The 19,495-nt window shown below is 43.6% G+C and overlaps 1 protein-coding gene across 2 annotated transcripts; it reads right to left on the bottom strand.

Annotated features, from left to right (window-relative positions):
• Positions 1-48: 48 nt before the first annotated feature.
• Positions 49-19,495, bottom strand: tmc8 (transmembrane channel-like 8). 2 transcript variants are annotated; one of them, XM_079670863.1, is made up of 16 exons: positions 19,181-19,495; positions 18,373-18,622; positions 10,721-10,854; positions 10,491-10,625; positions 10,347-10,399; positions 9,271-9,410; positions 4,855-5,002; positions 4,125-4,289; positions 3,884-4,035; positions 3,294-3,363; positions 3,076-3,185; positions 2,547-2,733; positions 1,684-1,832; positions 1,396-1,539; positions 1,122-1,200; positions 49-544 (listed from the first exon to the last, which is right to left on the bottom strand). In XM_079670863.1, exons 1-16 carry the CDS (start codon positions 19,221-19,223, stop codon positions 539-541), a joined length of 1,965 nt encoding a protein of 654 aa, XP_079526989.1. In that variant the 5' UTR covers positions 19,224-19,495; the 3' UTR covers positions 49-538. The 2 variants fall into 2 exon arrangements, with proteins under 2 accessions (XP_079526989.1, XP_079526988.1); XM_079670862.1 differs by having other exon boundaries at positions 49-549; positions 19,181-19,494.

Below are 19,495 nucleotides of genomic sequence, written 5' to 3'. Positions count from 1 at the left end.
GCTGCATTTTTGGCTCACTTTACAGAACAAATTAAGCAACAACAAAAATAAGCATAAACCAAAAATGTTTAATTATCGAGATATTTGAAAAACATTCACAGGTCATTGAATTCAGGTAAAGAAACATTTTGAAAAACAACTTAATACTTTGAACATCATATAAATGATGATATAATAACATTCCTTCTCATGAATTCTGAATTTACTGTAATAATGAAAGTTGAAAAAAAATGTAAAACTGTTACAAAAGGACGCTAAAAAAAAGAGTTCAATCCCTTTAAACATAAGGTTAAAATAAAAACTTTGCAGAAAGAGGCTACAACAACAACAACCTTATCTTCATATCATGTAACTGGAACAGTGAGTTCCAGTTTCACTTTTTTTTTTCAGCCACTTGACTTTTTCAGGCACAGACTTGAATTAGTTTTCATGCGATGGAGTCAGTGATTGGTTCTCTTCAATGGTAGCAGGACGCACTCTGCAGGGGTTTCTCTGACGTCTGAGCATTGTGGTATGCTGTTTCACCAGGAAGCGCTTATCAGAGCTGCTCTGTGGGGGGGAAGACACAAGTCTATTGACACAACAACACTCTGATACACTAACCATATAAACCAGGGGTGTCAAACTCCGGCCCGCTACTTGTGGCCCACAAGAGCTTGCAAAGAATATAATAAGTTTATTATAAGGTTACGCTCCGCTTTACAGGAGCACGTTGCCCATAAACTACATGTTCCACAATGCATCTAATTTTGTGAGATGTGCACTGAAGACTTGCCATACTTGCAATTATTTGCCCTAGACTACTGCTTTCAGACGTAGTGATAGTTAATTATGAAGTTATTACCCTATCCGATAATAATGCAATGCAGAGGAAATATTGTTAAACAATACATTATTTTATATATATTATATATATTTATCTATGTATATTTATATAGTCTTAAAGTTACCACCGGCCCTTTGAGTGCAACCATAATTCTAATGTGGCCCCCGATGAAATTGAGTTTGACAACCCTGACATAAACCAATGACTGATTCCCTTGCAACAACCAAATCATATGTTTTCTCATCTTGTCTATGACAAATGAAATATGTTAGTCGTTTGATAACATGTGACTAACCATAACCAGCATTTCTTTCAGTCTCTCGATGGCCTTCTGATTGGCTCGTCCCCGTGACACATATGAGGTTAAGATTAGACTGAGGAAACAGAATAATATATCCATTGATGATTATTATTTTCACATGATATAAGCAGCTGTACACACTGTGCTTCCAGTTCTCTCACCCAAGGCTAAAACAGTCTGATAGTATATTACATTTGTTTTCTTTCAAACCGGAAAAACTGGTCAAAAACGTAACCAGTGTTTTTGAATAAACCTGTTGCAGACTTACATCTCAGCAAGTATGAGCGGCAGGGCGAAGGCCGACGAGGCCAGGTAGCGGAGAGTGGACTGCGCCGGGCCTGGGAGGCTGTCCACACACACTCCTGTCACATTAAACACACTTTGTCCATTTCCGAATGGACCACATGAGGACCTGGAGTGGAAAAATAAGGAGGAAAAAAACAGCAAAAAAGAAGATTTAAAACGGCTAAAGAAACAAATAGGGTGTATTGAGAATCAACACTGCTACAATAGTACTGTATGTTGGCTGCAACTCAAAATTATAGTTTAAAAGTACATGTGTGTGCCTTCTGGCTGGTAGAGGTCGAGGCCCAGTGTGGCTGCAGCCATGAGGAGACCGAGCAGTAACATAAAGTGGAATAAAACGGAGGAGATGGAGCCTCGAAACATCCTCTGCTCTGCCACGCAGCACCGCAGGACCGAGAACTGAACACAGAGAGAGAAAAAGACATGGACATGGACTGTTCAAATACAGTTGATGGTCATTAGTGCATCTTGTGCACAAGTCCATCTACATCAAACAAATACCTGCAAACAGTCTTATGTTAAAGACTATTTCTTGTCTGGATTCAGTAATTTTATGTAATTTCAGACTTTTGTCTAATGACGACAGGACTAGGAGGTCAACCCCCCCACACATAAAACCAAAACATTTTTACTTTCGATTTTTCTTACAGTTGAAATGAGATAAAAACAGGTTATTATGAGAGCTAAAGAGGACCTAGCCTGGCTATCTTTTACCCCCTGTTTCCAGTCTTTTTGTTAAGCTAAGCTAATTTTTCTGAGCAAATGAGCTGAGTAAAAAAGCTTATTTCATCCAAAATCATTCCTTTATTTAAGGAATTTGTTAACCAATTTGTGCAAAAATCATCATGTTGCCAAACAAATAATGACATCCATCTGAATGTCAGTATTTTGGTTGATCCAAAGTATCTATTAACTTATATGTATGTATTTATTGAAGTAGTATTACTATTTAGTTCATATTGAGATAAGTTCTATCTTTTTAGGGTGTTGTTCTTCTGTTGATTTTGTGACATTAATGCCCGTACTTGATTATGATCTGGATTTAAAAATTGAGAGACCGAAAGAGACATCGTTTTGTGTAAGAGGGTCTATAACTCTCACGTCCCAGACAACCTTTTGGATGTAGAAAGTGGCCATCAGTGTGACGGCTTCTATCAGCGGCAGAAGAGGGCAGTAGAAGACTCCAACCCAGGATGCAGTCTGACTGTACACCAGATCCAACACATTGAAAGGGACCAGGAAGAGCTGTTTTCCCCACAATCGGGCCAGAAAGGATGAGGGATACTTCTCATGCAGCAGCCTGTCAGGTATTAAGATAATTGGAAAAGAACAGACATGAATCTTAAATAGAAAGTAAAACTTCAACCTTTCCCTATAGAATCAGAATCAGAAATGGGTTTATTGCCATGTAGGTTCACACGTACGAGGAATTTGACTTGATGTCATGGTGCATACATAAAATATAAAACTTTTTTAAAAAGTACACAGATAGCGAACTATATTAAGAACATCGTAATGCACATTAATGTAATGTAAATATAGTAAGATAGCAATAAAATAAAGCAGTAATTTCAAACAAAATATAGGTTAACCACGACACTGAATAAGAAAGAAAGAGACGGTTGATCTCAAACAAACTCACTTCCTGGGGTAGTTCAAGAAGAAAGCGTTGCAAAAAGCAGTGAGGAAGTTGAAGATACACAGCTTATACATCTCTCGACCAAACAAGTTCTCCAAGCATTGAACCGCATGCTGTAAACAAACACAGAAGAAACGGGGGTTTACAAGGAACACACTTAAGAACATATACCTAAGATCACATATCAGTCTGTATGATGTTACAACATAAATGTTCCTTACTGGCTTTTTGGTTGTTTTGAAGATGAAAAATAAGTAGATCCCAAGTGAAGCCAGCTTTAAAAAGATGCTCCTGAAGAAAAGACAGGGTGAACCAAGTGTGTGTGTGTGTTTGGAACCAAGACATTGATTTGCTCTCAAAACCCAAGTCAAGAAAAAAGTCTCAATACACCTAGAAATGTCGACTTGCAAGTTTTTCATATAATTTAGTTTTCTTTTTCCACTGCCCACTATTTGTACTGAAACTAAATTGTTATTGGTATCATTTTTTCCAAGTAACAAAAAAGAGGTTTTAAGCCAATTGCTAATAAAAAACAATAAAATAAGTGTTGACATGCTGGAAATAATTAATGTCAACATACATGTAAATCCATTCAGAAAATGAATTGGATTGTGAGAGTCCACTTTTTAAATAACATACTTTTAAAAAGGGTTTTGTCTGATTGAATTCACAAGTAATTGGAGTTAAAATTCAAGACAACAAGATGTTTTTTTTATATTGTCAAATTTACTCTAATGTCATATCATTTGTGACTCGGTTCTCAATCGAGTTCAAGTCATGTGACCTGGATTTTTCTCCATGTGCACCTTACCTCACAAGCGTGGCATTGACCTGCATGGTGAAAGAGTAGTCTTCAAAAGATGAGATCTTGCGGAAGATGTGAGGGAGGAGCAGGTTGACGAAGCTGATGGTTATGGGAGGGAGGTACTCGAGAACCAGACTGACCAACCAGTGGTGTCCAATCTGAGAAACACAGGAGAGTGAAAGTGTATGACTATATTCATTCACCACATCCAGGACACGGTGGGGAAAAATCAGCAACACAGTCTCACCGTGTCCTGCGATGTTTTGGTGGCGAAGTAGATGAGGTAGAAGGCTCCGCCCAGCAGAGCCAGCACGAGTAGGTTGAGGAAGAACCTGAGCAGGTAGAGACGCACACGCTGTCCAAGTGTCCTCTGAGCCTCGCGCCGGGAGAAACTCTGCTCCTCCAGAAACAGCTGAGGACCAACAGAAAGACACAGGGAAACAGTTATACTGTGAGCGTAGACCTCAATGTTAACTCGATCATTAGAACAGCAGTGGGAACACCATCAAGAATCATACAGTCTAGCTTCATTAATCATGTGTACACCTCTTCACTTGCCAGGTATTTTCATTTAGAAGAAGATGAAAATCATTAAGAAATAGTAACTAAAGAAACCTTTTCCCTGGTTCTATCAAGAGGATAGAAACACAAGGTCAACCATTTTTTCTGCCAATAATCAGTATAATTTCAATAGAGCTACAGAGCTGCAAATCTGTAAAAAGTAACTTTGTTCATGAAACTCATGAATGATTTGATAATGATAAAAATGATGTAAAACGCAGTCCCCAACATGATTTGGAACATGTCAACCCAATTTACACCCACAGTATGGACTGACCAGTTAGACCCAACATTATATGGGAAACAATTGGGATGATATGGTTGACAGATTTAGTGTCTACTAAATTTGCCAGTATTTGGTCAGCTACCAAGGTTAATTAGAAGAGCGCTTCCTTGTGATATGCCTGTCTACTCACCTTGAGATCGTTTTTTATGAAGCTGCGTTTGAGAGCGGCAGCCTCAGGGTTCTGGATCGTGAAATCCCATCCACAAAATATCTTGTAGCTCACGTTCATACTGTAACGCTTCCCGAGCATCCAGGTGTGCTTGTAGCCAACCGTCGTCCTATTAAGTATAACAGACACTTTCTTTAAAGATACTACGAGGAGTTTTTAGCAAGTTGTGAACAGTTTTATTTCAATAATGATGACTCTAATGACTACGGTGGCCCTGAAATGCAAGACACCACAGCATTTCACAAAACACTACAGCATTTCACAAAACACCACAGCATTTCACATTGGACGGAAAGGGTATTCCTTAGGGAGAACACTTCTTGTTTGTGATTGGACAGAGCCAGCCAGAGAAGCACTGCTGTGATTGGTTGTTTTTGCTGCCAGTCAATAAATTACGCTTCGTGATTGGCCCAACACATCAGCCATTAGCGGTTAGCACACACTCAGAGCTCACAGCTCCCCATATCTGTTCAGAAACTGGACAAAAGTTAAACATATACAAAACACAGACTGTCTATTTCATGGCGAATACAGTTGCTGCTTTATGTATGTCTGTATGACGTTGTTGTTAGTGTGGACGGAGCAGCTACAGGTTAGTTTAGCCCATAGACTGTATATATAGCCTGATCGATCGCCCCCGCCCCCTCTCCAGCGTCTTGTTTGAATGACAGGAGTAAACACAGAATGAATGCTTTATTAATTCATGATTTTTAAGGGGCTTATCTCAATGTAAATACTATGGTAGACTACCCAATATTCGCATCGCTCTAATCGCTCGAGTTTCACCGCGGCTGTCAGCTGTGTTTGCTCATGTCATTCAAACAAGACGCGCTGAAGAGGAGCGGGGCGTATCTCCATGTAAATGCTATGGGAGATACCAATTACAACAAAATGAACATATTTGACCGTGATTTAATTGTAATACACGTTTCAAAGTGATGCCGAAGTAACTACATACTGATAACGGTTAGTACAAACCATGAATTAACGCTTTGACAAGTCTGCAGACAAGACGGCAGGCGAAAAGCTTTTAAAATGCGTGTTTTCTGAATGGAATCGGATCCATCAGGCTAAACTAACCTGTAGCTGCTCCGTCCACACTCAACGTCATACAGACATAAATAAAGCAGCGACTGTATTCGCCATGACATAGACAGTCTGTGGTTTGAACATGTTTAACTTTTGTCCAGCTTCTGAACAGATATGAGGCGAGGAGCTGTGAGCTCTGAGTGTGTGCTAACGGCTGATGTGTTGGGTTGGGACCATAGACTGTATTGTTGGGACATATTGCGCTGTAGGGCGTTGACCAATCACGAAGCGTCATTTCTTGACTGGCAGCAAAAACAACCAATCACAGCAGTGCTTCTCTGGCTGGCACTGTCCAATCAGTATCCTATTAATGTGAACATGATTTAAGTGGGGGGGGACCTAACCTCATCTAGGGGGCTCCGGGGGCATGCTCCCCCGAGCAGATATATATATTTTTAAATATTGAAGTTAAAAGCATCAATCTGGTGCACTTTGAGAGCAATATGAAGAGATCTATGGATTCATCTTTCAACAACCATTTGAAACAGAACTGTAAGCAGATTTTTCTTTTTGGATATTTTACAAATCACTCACCTTTTAAACTCTATTCTTGTTATTTTTAAAAACCTTTTTGTTACTGTCATATAGTATTTTATACCTGTTTTTCATTTAGTCTCTAATGTCTCATTAATAACTATAATGATCATATCAAGGTTTTCCTTAACCTCACTGAGCTGAGGTTATTTGAGCCTCTCAGGAGAGAGCTCTCTTCCACCTGGTTGTAGAAAAGCTCTTTAAATTCGTTAGCATAGCTAGCTAACCAGATGCTAATAACAACAGATCGCCACTGTGCTTACAACTAAAGACACAGCCACGCAAACACTGCGGCATGTGTATGGCTCCTTATGGGTACTGCAATATTTGAAGGGCTGGAGCGGCGTTCCGGTGCTCTCTGTCAGCACTCCTTTCAGACGAGACATATACCACGTGAAGACACGTTACGCTCGTGTTGTGTTCAAGGAACCTGTCCTTGGCCAGGAAAAACAGGTACTCGCTTGTTTAATTATGTTTGCGGTCTAGATTTCTTCTTCTTTTTTCAAGTGAGAAGTTGTCCGTCAGTCGGATTGACGGACGGACCCACCCCCAAAAGGAAAACTCTTCGGTTCTCCACGAATTACACAAGTCACTCAAATCAGCCTTAAAAAAGCGGGATGCGCCGAAAAATCCCCTATTAATGTATTGATTATAGCTCCGGGTCCGTATAGGTCGGCGTCTGGGTCCGGATCCGGACCGCGGTCCGCCTGTTGCCGACCCCTGCTTTAGGGAGAACACTTCTTGTATCATACTAAATACATTTGGACACATCTTGTGTCCATATATTTCTGTTTTGGTGGTCATGCCACACCGTGCAAATGCATGCATACGTGAGTCATGATAAGATATCTGGATTAAGAGGATCCTTTTTCTTTGCACAGAATGAAAGAAAGGCCAAATGAATGGGCTGTGAATTTAGTTTTTTTGACACCATTTCAGCCCAGATTTACAAACTCCTGGCAGGGCAAGCTCGAGCTCAATTCTCGCACTGAATTTAAAAAAAGTGAGTTAGGGACTGCAATATAAGAGGGAAAGAAAGAGAAACTTTAAAACTGTTCAATTGTTATGATGTGTAAAGACTGATATTGTTCTATAATCGGCTGAAACTGTTAAGTCATGATGTGAAACGGTTAACAAAGAAAAAGGGAAACTCAAGCTGCTTCTACACTTTATTTTATTTATCTAAAATTAAGCACTTTAAGATGCACATATTTTCAAAAGCTATTTTATTTATTTTCTCTATTTTAATTTTAAATGCAGCCCGAGAGGAACATTACACATATCCAAAGTATTTACTGTATATTCTGTATAGTACAATATTAATTGACAATAAATATTGTTGTTTATGAATTGTACTTTCTTTATTTGATTGGCAGTCAGTTGTTGATGACATGCAGACGTTGATAAAGCTGCAGGCTACTTCAATATATACCACACTAATACATGAAGCAAGTTAGACATTTGATGTTCCGGACCTTTGCATGGGGAGATTTTCTCTAACTGGACCTCGTTGAATTTTAGTTGAATAGCCCTGCCCTAAAGGAATACCCTTTCCGTCCAATGTGAAATGCTGTGGTTTTTTCTGAAATGCTATTGCGTTTTGTGAAATGCTGTGGCGTTTTGTGAAATGCTGTTGTGTTTTTTGAAATGCTGTTGTGTTTTGTGAAATGCTGTTGTGTTTTGTGAAATGCTGCGGCGTTGTCTGAAATGCTGTTGTGTTTTGTGAAATGCTGTAGTGTTTTCGGAAATGCTGTAGCGTTTTGTGAAATGCTGTGGTGTTTTGTGAAATGCTGTGGTGTTTTGTGAAATGCTGTTGTGTTTTGTGAAATGCTGTAGTGTTTTCGGAAATGCTGTAGCGTTTTGTGAAATGCTGTGGTGTTTTGTGAAATGCTGTTGTGTTTTGTGAAATGCTGTAGTGTTTTCGGAAATGCTTTAGCGTTTTGTGAAATGCTGTGGTGTTTTCTGAAATGCTGTGGTGTTTTCTGAAATGCTGTGGTGTCTTGCACTTCAGGGCCACCGTAAATGACCTATATATGCAAACAAGGCCATCAGCATCATGATTGACTATTCTCTGTATAGTTATTCTGAATGCTTGTCACAGGGTCCGCTCGCCACAAGATCACACGGTTTACAGCACAAAAATAGGAAGAGAAAGCAGGAGGGTATTTTTCTGGGAGAATGTATTTGTTGTTGTTATATTTTGTGGTTATTACTGATACTAGGTCGTAGGTCATGACCAACAAAGGGCCCAATAATTGGGCCAAGAACAAAAAAACAATATAAAAGACTTTGTTAAGTCATTGAACAGATTCGGCAAACCGGGACTTGAAAAGGTTTCAAAACCTTAGTTTGCACTCTTCCTCCCAGAGTGGTCTAAAATGTATTGTTTAATTAAGGATTTACATTGCGAGACATGGTTTTACATTGATATATGACTACGTTAGTGACTTTAACAAAGCTAGATAACACTCTTGCTAATGTTGGTAGCTAACATAGCTTTGTTTGTTGAAGTAACAAAGCATTACAAAGCTTTCTGTGATTATGAGAAAATGCATGATGACAAAATATGCATTTGCGTCCTTCTTCCATACGAGGCGAGGGTGATCATGTTGCGTTATTTGCGGGAATACGATACCACTATTGTCCAGAGGGGCTGCTAAAATCAACAACAACAAATTAAGTTTCATAAAGATGTAATGAAAGAGGCTATATAATATAACGATTTTGTTCTTGTGCAGTTATATCCTAACTGACCTACGGACCACCAGGATGAGACTGAGGAAGAGGATGGTGAGGATTCCAGCGAGGTACAGCAGAGGTGTGTTCAAGCACTGCATATTCAGGGTACCACGAGTATAGAAACCATAGAAGACCGGAGAACGATCCAGGTAGCCCTGTAGAGAGGAGACATTTGATTACCAACCCAAGCACCTTATTAGAGCTGTGCCGATATGACAATATAACTTAAGTTATCTAACCAACTTCCATAAAATGAACTGTTCCTTGGTTATGCATTACCAGTGTCATGACTAATGTTGTTGTTAGCATCTTTCATTTGGACAAATTCATTTTTTAATTGGTATGGACAGAACGATTACATGCTATCATCTCTTTACACATATATTGAATAGAGTTGCAGAAAAGGAGGAAATATAAAAGGTGCCATACACACATAGGCCTAAAATACACACACACACACACACACACACACACACACACACACACACACACACACATACACACACACACACACACACACACACACACACACACACACGCACAAACAGGACCTAACATGCACTAATGAAGAGGTGTCAGAGCGAAGGGGCTGCGAGTGTTCCGGCACCCGAGAGCAGCTGGGGACTCGATGCCTTGCTCACGGACACCTTAGCTCTTTAGCTACTCTGTATTTTGGTCCAGTCGGGTCTTGAACCAGCAAGCCTTTAGTTCCTTTTAGACTAAGCTAATGTTGACACTTTTAAATTATTGTTTAAAGAAACCTTTCAAACTGTCATTAAAACATCTGGAAAATGCTTGAGACAACCATGAGGCCCTCCAACTTTGCAACTTTAACCTCTTTGCTTAACCCAAACTTAATTCTAACCTAAACCCTACATTCTCAACCATGTGTAGAAGTTAGAAATGGGAGAAATATCCTCACAGATATAGACATACAACACACACACAAACACACACACACACACACACACACACACACACACACACACACACACACACACACACACACACACACACACACACACACACACACACACACACACACACACACACACACACACACACACACACACACACACACAAATCCTTACCGATCCCAAGAAAAAGTCCAAAACTGAGTCATTGCCTCCAAACTTCAGAGGTTCTGCAAAATCACAGAAAACACACTGTGTTTTAGCAGGCATCGAGTTGTGGTTAATGTACTTTGCTGTAATCTGTCATTATTGCAAACTCACCACTGCTTTTGCTGCTGTCATAAAATATGGTAGGCCCCAGAATGAAGCCGCAGATGAGAACACAGTGAAGCAGGTTCAAGTGCACCAGGTATCTGAGGAACACAAAGTAAGCCTTCACGCCGGCTCCAAACCTGCCTGCAACAGATCAGTCAGGGTTTATAGTGCAGCAGCATTTAGTTAAAATCACCTGGACAACAAGTCCTTATAATGCACTTCAGGCCTTTTTTTACCTTCAATGGCGTGGAGAGTGTGTTGCCATGGCAAAAGGCCTGATAAAGCTCCTCCAATCTGCGTCCAAACCCTCTTCCTGTTGATGCTCTGGCTCCGCCTCCAGGACTCGCTGATTTGCATCTTCCTCCTTTCCCTAATTAACAGCATAAGGACGGTATTTTATGAATGCCTTTTTATCGAGTTTAAACCCCTGGCCCTAAACAGCAAAATACCATTATATTAATAGATGTTTTAATTATGTCTCCTCACTTGAAATGCTGACAGTGTGCTTTTTAAAAGGAGGCAAACAAACACTTTAAGACTGATGAGATGCCATTCTTTTTACTTTAAAAAAACATATATTTAAGAAAGGCTCTCTTGTTAGGGTTAATCAGGCAGTTGTCTCTTGGATTGCAAAATCCATTTCAGCGGCCCATGATTAACACAATAGGAACTGCCGTATTTTCTGTCATCCAAAAAAGAAAGTTTCTGCTTTTTTCTTATGTTTTTAAATGTTTCTTGCTGGATCATTTCAAATCTTCAGTCCATGTAAGTAGACATAGCTCATTAGAAGTCAATATAGGTTGGCAACAACTGGGTTTGTAAGGGCCTAGCCAGCATGTTGATGTTTTTGTTCCTGTTTTCATTGTGGTTTCTCTCATTTCAGTCTCAGCTTTCCTGCCCTTGATTGAACTCCACCTGCTTCCCATCCCTAATTAGCCTCACCTGTGCCCCATTATCATCTCTCCGTCTGCCTACTTAGTCTGCATCCACATTCCCTTCAGTGCCAGTTCGTCTTAGTTATTCCTAGCGTTCCAGCAGTATTTTTCCGAGTATCTGATTCCACGTGTACCTGACCCAGGTTCGTGTCCTGACCCGGTCCCTATCTTGTCCTCGTCTGTTTTGTTAGCCTTATTGACTGATCTCCCGTGTACCGAACCTTGGCTATAAATACCTTTTTTTGCATCCTAAGCCTCTGTCTCTGAGTCGTGCTATTGAGTCCTCCACTTGTGTTCATTCAGTCGTTACAGTACGAACTGGCCAGAACCATGGACTCAGCCGACTCTGAGATTTTGCGGACCACTATTCGATCCCAGGGGGCTCGTCTTAACCTGCAAGATGAACAACTTACCGCTGTCTGCCAGGGAGTAAGAGAATTGTCAGAGCGTCTTGAGGGTTTCCAGTCCTCCATTGGCAGCCAGGTTTGCCAGCTGGCAAATCAGATCCAGCAGCTGGTGGCACATCTAGATCCACTACGCTCTGCTACTCCGCTCCCTGCGTCGGATCCGGCTACAGCTCACGTTCCTGCCACCGTGCCGACACCGCTGCCTTCAGTGCCTCACCTCTCCAGACCAGAGCGTTTTTCTGGAGACTCGGATAACTGTCGTGCGTTCCTGGTCCAATGTGGGTTGCACTTCGAGCTGCAAGCATCTTCCTTCCAGTCTGAACGGGCTAAGGTAGCCTACATCATTTCCCACCTCACCGGCAGAGCGGAGGCGTGGGCTACGGCGGAGTGGGCTCGAGATTCCCCAGTCTGTAATTCCCTGAGAGGTTTTACAGAGACTTTAAGCAAAGTGTTTGACCACACAACTCCAGGCAGGGAAGCAGCGAGAGCTCTAATGGATTTACACCAGAGAGGGAGGCGTGTCTGCGACTACGCCGTGGAGTTCCGCACTTTGGCTGCAGACAGCGGCTGGAATGATTCATCCCTCTTCTACGCTTTTCGCCATGGGCTGTCTGGCCCCATCAAGGACCAGTTGGCTCCTCTAGAACTTCCCTCTGACCTGGATAGTTTCATTGCTATGGCAATAAGAATTGACACTCGCCTCATAGAGAGAGAAAGGGAGAAGTTGAGAGCTGTGTTTTCTCCGCCCGGTCAGAGAGGGCAGTCTCAGGCCAGTCCTTTTTTCCCCAAGCAGCGTTTCCAGACGACCGACTCTTCAGCGCCGCCTACTGCCCAGGAGGAACCCATGCAGTTGGGAAGAGCAAGGCTGACTCCTGAGGAGCGCCAGCGCCGCCTACGGGAGGGGAGGTGCATTTATGCTCACAGATTGGTCACTTTGTAGCCAGATGCCCAGTAAAAGACCAGGCTCATCAGTAAGTAGGAGGGTCCTGGTGAGCCAAACTGTTTCTTTTTGTCCCTCTCGTACTCTCACCTCTACTCAGCTAATTACTCCTACTCAGACTTTGTCTCATGCTGCTCTAATTGACTCCGGAGCAGATGAGAGTTTCATTGATTGGAGATTAGCCAAGAGACTTGGACTTAATTTTGTTCCCCTGTTGAGGCCTCTTGTAGCAAAGGCTCTGGATGGACGTTTATTGTGCCGAGTCACCCACCATACTCTGCCCCTTCAACTAATCATCGCTAACGGCCACACTGAATCCCTGAGTTTTCCTCTTTTTAACTCCCCTTCACACCCTCTTATTTTGGGCTACCCATGGCTGGTAAAACACAATCCCCACATGGACTGGTCCACCGGGAGAGTTTTGGGTTGGCATAAGGATTGTTTGGCCACATGTTTCCCTTCTGTCCCGGCTCCAGAGAGACCTCTGCCCTCCACCCATGTGACTGTTGCCCTGACTACTGCTGTCTCTACCCCTCTCCAAGCTGCAGCAGACTCTGATTTTCCGGATCTTAGCAGGGTGCCCGACTGTTACCGGGACCTGAAAGAGGTTTTCCAATAAGACTCGTGCTTCCACCCTGCCTCCCCATCAACTCTATGACTGCTCCATTGACTTGTTCCCTGGGACCTCTCCCTCTAAGGGACATCTCTACTCCCTGTCTTGCCCCGAAAGGGAAACAATGAAGAGATACATTGACTCCTCCCTTGCTGCCGGGATAATTCGGCCTTCCTCCTCTCCGGCTGGAGCAGGCTTCTTCTTCGTCGACAAGAAGGATAAGACTCTTCGTCCATGTGTCGACTACAGAGGGCTAAATGACATCACCATAAAGAACAGGTACCCCCTTCCTCTTATCTCTTCAGCATTTGAACTATTACAGGATGCAAAGATCTTTACTAAACTTGATCTTCAAAATGCTTATCATTTGGTAAGGATAAGGGAGGGGGATGAATGGAAGACTGCTTTCAACACCCCTTGTGGCCATTACGAATACCTCGTAATGCCATTTGGGTTAACCAATGCTCCAGCTGTTTTCCAGGCTCTGGTTAATGATGTTCTCGGTGACATGCTCAACCAGTTTGTTTTTGTCTACCTCTACGACATTCTCATCTTTTCTCCGTTGAGACGACCCCCATTCAACATGTCCGCCAGGTGTTGCAGCGTCTCTTGGATAATCTACTCTTTGTGAAGGCAGAGAAGTACGAGGTCCACGTCTCCACCGTCTTTTTCCTGGGATTTGTCATTTCGGAGAACAGCATTCAGATGGACCCATCCAAGGTCAGTGCAGTCACTGAGTGGCCTATACCTTCCAATCAGAAACTCATGCAATGATTTTTGGGCTTTGCCAATTTCTACAGACGTTTCATCAGAAACTATAGTTCTGTGGCTGCCCCACTGCATGCTTTAACCTCCCCCAAGGTGAAGTTCCAGTGTTCCCCCCTAGCAGAACAGGCTTTCCTCTAGGCCTAGGCTTAAGAGGAGCTTCACTTCGGCCCCTATTCTCAGCTTCAGCAGTTTGTGGTCGAGGTTGACGCTTCAGATGTGGGCGTTGGGGCAGTCATCTCTCAAAGGTTGAAGAGAGACAACAAGCTCCACCCCTGTGCTTTCCTGTCTCGGAAACTCTTCCCAGCCGAGAGAAACTATGATATGGGTAACAGGGAGCTGTTGGCAAATAAGGTGGCTTTGGAGGAGTGGCGCCACTGGCTGGAGGGAGCCGAGCACCCTTTCCTAGTCTGGACCGATCATAAGAACCTTCAGTACATCAGATCTGCAAAACGCCTCAACTCCAGACAAGCCAGGTGGGCCCTATTCTTTACCCGATTCAACTTCACTCTGTCATACCGTCCCGGTACTAAGAACGCTAAAGCTGATGCTCTATCCCGCCTGTTTGATTCTGATCCAGCTCCTCGCACTCCCTCGCTAATCATTCCTCCCTCTTGTGTAGTGGGGGCAGTCACATGGGACATTGAGGAGAGTGTCAGGCAGAAGAGTGCTAATGTTTCAGTTCCCGACGGTTGCCCACAGAACCGGTTGTTTGTTCCTGACCCTCTTCTCTCACAGGTCATCCACTGGGCACATACTTCCCTCCTCTCCTGCCATCCTGGCATTCGCCGCACCATGTTCTTCATCAAGCAGCGGTTCTGGTGGCCCTGCATGGAGAGGTCGGTCAAGGACTACGTGGCAGCCTGTTCAGTCTGTGCCCGGAAAAAGACTTCCCGTCAGCCCCCTTCTGGTCTTCTGCGCCCGCTTCCAGTGCCACATCGCCCCTGGTCTGACATCTCATTGGACTTCATCACAGGGTTACCGCCATCTCAAGGTAACACCACTATTTTGACAATTGTGGATAGATTTTCAAAGATGGTCCACTTTGTCCCGCTACCTAAGTTGCCATCTGCCAGAGAGACAGCAGAGGCAGTGTTGTTCCATGTTTTCCGTCTCCATGGTTTCCCTAGGGATGTTGTGTCAGACCGGGGCCCACAGTTTACCTCACAGTTTTGGAAGGCTTTCTGCTCATTCATCGGTGCCACAGTCAGCCTCTCTTCTGGACATCATCCGCAGTCTAACGGCCAGACGGAGTGGCTGAATCAGGAGCTTGAGACCTGTCTACGCTGCCTGGTGTCTCAGAACCCTGCCACGTGGAGAACGCACACAACACTTTGCCTAGTTCTGCTACTGGTCTCTCACCTTTTCAGTGTGCCTATGGATACCAACCGCCGTTGTTCCCCGACCTGGAGAAGGAGGTCAATGTTCCATCTGCCCATGCCCTCATTCGCCGATGTCATCGCACCTGGAGCCGGGCCCGCTAGGTGTTACTACGGAGTTCAGCCCGTTATAAAAGGATGGCCGATCGCCGACGTATCTCTGCTCCTGCCTACCAACCTGGACAAAGTGTGTGGCTCTCTACTCGAGACATGCCCCTTCGAGTGGAGTCTCGCAAACTGGCTCCTCGTTTTGTGGGTCCCTTCCCGGTATTCATGGTCATCAATCCTGTGGCAGTGCGGCTTCGACTACCTCGATTCTTGAGGGCCTATCCTACATTTCATGTGTCACACATCAAACCGGTTAAAGTGAGTCCACTGGTCAGACCCCCTCCACCCCCCCGGTTTATTGATGGCGGACCTGTATATACTGTGAAACGCCTCTTGGCAGTTCGACCTAGAGGCCGGGACGTCAGTACCTGGTTGACTGGGAAGGCTATGGTCCTAAGGAGAGGTCATGGGTCTCCACCAGTAATGTCAGTAACAGGCCCGGTTCCAGAACAAAATGACTCAGGGTGCATCTGAGATTAGAGAGGGTGCAGTGGTAAAGTGCTATTTTTATAAGTGGGGAGTGGACCTAACCTCCTCTAGGGGGGTCCTCACCTCCTCTAGGGGGGTCCGGGGGCATGCTCTCCCGGGAAGATTTTTTTTTAAATATTGAAGTGAAAAGCATCAATCTGGTGCACTTACTGTCATATAGTATTTCATTTTTCAGTGAGTGAGTTACTCAGATGAGTACCAGGAGACAGCGGTTGGTACTCTGTTACAGTCGTGGTGAAGACATCTGACGTACTTGAACCGAAATGCATAGCAGAAGATGGCATCTTTTTTTTACATGAATATTCCAGCCAATCTCTGTTTTTAAGCCGTGAGCTGCCAAATGAGCGCCTTACCCCACTGTACAGGCCAGTTGGGTAATTTTTTTTAAATATACCTGGGCAGGCTCTGTTTTGCCGAGGTCCTCTGGCACTTGCGGGCCGCCGAGGGGTGGCGGTGTTTGGGGCAACGAAGACGGCTGTGGCTGCTCCGCCTCTGTGGGCGAGGCGGGGCAAAACCGGCGAGTCGGGCGTTACCTCAGATTCCACCGGGTCTGTCTGCAGTCCGTCTGCGGTCCGTCTGTGGCGCGTTACGGGCGCGTTACGACTGCGCCGCGTTGCTCAAGGCGATCGCGGCCACTCTAGTCAATGGGTGCTATTCCACCACACGCGGCGCATTACGGCTCAGAAGCGTCCCAGAAGCGTCCCAGAAGCGCCTCAGCGCAGGGCTCCTTTTTTTTCAATTAGGATGAATCCTATTTTTGACGCGGCGCAGCCGTAACGTAAGGTCGGCAGGCAGGAAGTGGAACGGTCAGAGCTTATAGCATATATATATATACACACAAACTAATTTTGCAGACCCTATCCCTCCGTAGTATTTCAGGAAATGCCAGCGTTCTCCTCCGGTTTACAGGCACTGTGTAAATTATATGTAGGCTATAGAATAATTATGATGATGAATGCATTTTTTTACCACTAAAATACAACAACACATCTTTGATTCATGTCGTTTATAACTGGGATATTACAATTATTATTAACTTTGTCTGTACAAAGTAGCCTGTCCAGGAAATATGCCCAGCGAGCAGGCAGGCAAGACGCTCCGCTTCTGAAATGCTTCTGAAACGCGCCCGGTAAGGTATGACGCCGGAGGAGGCTGGACCAAAACCGCGGCGCAGCTGTAACGCGCCGCAGACGGACCCGGTGGAATCTAGGGGTTAGTGTCCACGACAGTGGCCGCGGGTAACGTAATGTCCCCATGATCTGAACTGTTATTACCTGCAGTAGATGCAGTGTTACTGCTGGCGATTAGGGCTGGTTGTTTTAACCATTTTCTGATGTCCATCCTTGACTATATTCTTCTTATTATTATTATTGTTATTATTACTACAATTATTATTATTGTTAATATATATGTAATATTTTTCACTTTAGAATTTTTTTTTTTTCACTTTAGATTTTATTTATTTTTTCACTTTGAATGTTTTTTTTTTTCACTTTTCATTTTTCAAATGAGGGTGCATAACGACTCCACCCTTATGCTCCCCCATAAAACCGGGCCTGGTCAGTAAGGACCTCATCCAAGACTTTCAACGCCAACATCCTGAACTACCTGGGACGTCAGGTGCCGTCCCTAGAGGGGGGGGGGGGGTACTGTAAGGGCCTAGCCAGCATGTTGATGTTTTTGTTCCTGTTTTCATTGTGGTTTCTCACATTTCAGTCTCAGCTTTCCTGCCCTTGATTGAACTCCACCTGCTTCCCATCCCTAATTAGCATCACCTGTGCCCCATTATCATCTCTCCCTCTGCCTACTTAGTCTGCATCCACATTCCCTTCAGTGCCAGTTTGTCTTAGTTATTCCTAGCGTTCCAGCAGTATTTTTCCTAGTATCTGATTCCACGTGTACCTGACCCAGCTTCGTGTCCTGACCCGGTCCCTGTCTACTCCTCGTCTGTTTTGTTAGCCTTATTGACTGATCTCCCGTGTACCGAACCTTGGCTATGAAGACCTTTTTTTGCGTCCTCAGCCTCTGTCTCTGAGTCGTGCTATTGAGTCCTCCACTTGTGTTCATTCAGTCGTTACAGGATTACAGTTATTAAAACAAAAAAAGGTTGATTAAAAGAAAATCTATTTGATATGTATCTACCAAATGGTGTATGCACTGAGTAAGGAAATCTTGGACCTTATACAGGAGGAAGTCAAAATAAGATCCAGAATGAGAGGTGGCAGATTTGAGGAGTGAAAAAGGTTTCCCACCTGGCGTTTCTCTTCCCCTGAATACAGATGACCATGTTCCTAAGTGGCTGTGTGGGGGCCTTATCTCTGGGTCCACTGGACAGGTGGCCATGGACGCTCTGCTCCCCAGGAACGGGGCCATCCTGGTAGGCCTCGCTGGGCTTTCTGCTCTGCTCGGGCCGACTCGCCTGGATACTGGGCAGGAGGTCAAATATCTCCGTCTGGTAGTATTCACAGGAGTCCAACGACACAGTGGAGTGAGTGCTGTCATCTGTGGTGAGAAAAGTGGATTAAAGTGCATGTTTTCAAACGAGATATTTAACTACTTTTAAGGGTAGGGTAACAGGTATAGTCTATTTATTTATTTTTATCAGCTGCATATTATCTTCTTGATAAGTCGATCAATTGATAATCAAAAGACACTTGAGAATACTAATTTCAGTTTCTGTTTATTAATTTGTTGGATTATAAATATACAAACTATGTTTCTTTACACCTGACAGCTATACCCTCCTGCTTGCTTTCCTTTTTTCTCCTTATCTTTCCTGCAGATGAAATGTCATTAGTGTCTTCTAGCCATTGCAGGTGTGTAAAAATGATTATCATGAAGTATTTCAATGTTTATATCACTTGCGTAATACTAAAATTCAACCCTTTTATTAATTATTATGAACTAGACATGAGAGGGCTAACCAGTTGACATTCAGCACAGTTGAATTGAAGCATTGCAATATTTACTACGAAATACAGTCACAGTCAGGAAAAAGCTAAATGTCGTCTCACACACACACTGAAAATGCACAAGCACATTTGTATTCTTTTTTGTTACCTGATAGGAGTCTCATGAAGTTGACAGTTTTGTGCTCCTCCATTTTTTCTACCTGCACTTCCTCTTTTCTAATAACTAATGCTCAAACGCCAATCTTCTGGCTTCAGATGAAACACACACATCTCCAGCTGCAACCTAAAGTTGTGAAAAAGTTACTTCCGCAATCTGCATCAAAACATTCTGCATTGCATCCCACATCAACGCCCTCCAAACGTGAGACGCCTGAGCTGCTGATCTAAAGCTAGTGCTGTTCCTCAAGTCCTGTTGGTAGGGCTCACTTGGTGGCAGGTGGAGCAAATGTCACATATGTTCACA

The sequence above is a fragment of the Notothenia rossii genome (assembly GCF_949606895.1).
Source record: "Notothenia rossii genome assembly, chromosome: 1".
Taxonomy (NCBI): Eukaryota; Metazoa; Chordata; class Actinopteri; order Perciformes; family Nototheniidae; genus Notothenia; species Notothenia rossii.
The sequence above is the reverse complement of the archived record's forward strand: the minus strand, read 5'-3'. Positions and strand labels throughout refer to the sequence as shown.

Bases quoted from the DNA above. Each gene is read 5' to 3' on its own strand.
- tmc8 (XM_079670862.1), bottom strand. From the start codon at position 19,223: ATGGAGGAGCACAAAACTGTCAACTTCATGAGACTCCTATCAG. The intron at 10,400-10,490 runs GTGAGTTTGCAA...GTGATTTTGCAG, and splicing joins TGACAGCAGCAAAAGCAGTG to AACCTCTGAAGTTTGGAGGC. The intron at 2,734-3,075 runs GTGAGTTTGTTT...AATACCTGACAG, and splicing joins TTCTTGAACTACCCCAGGAA to GCTGCTGCATGAGAAGTATC.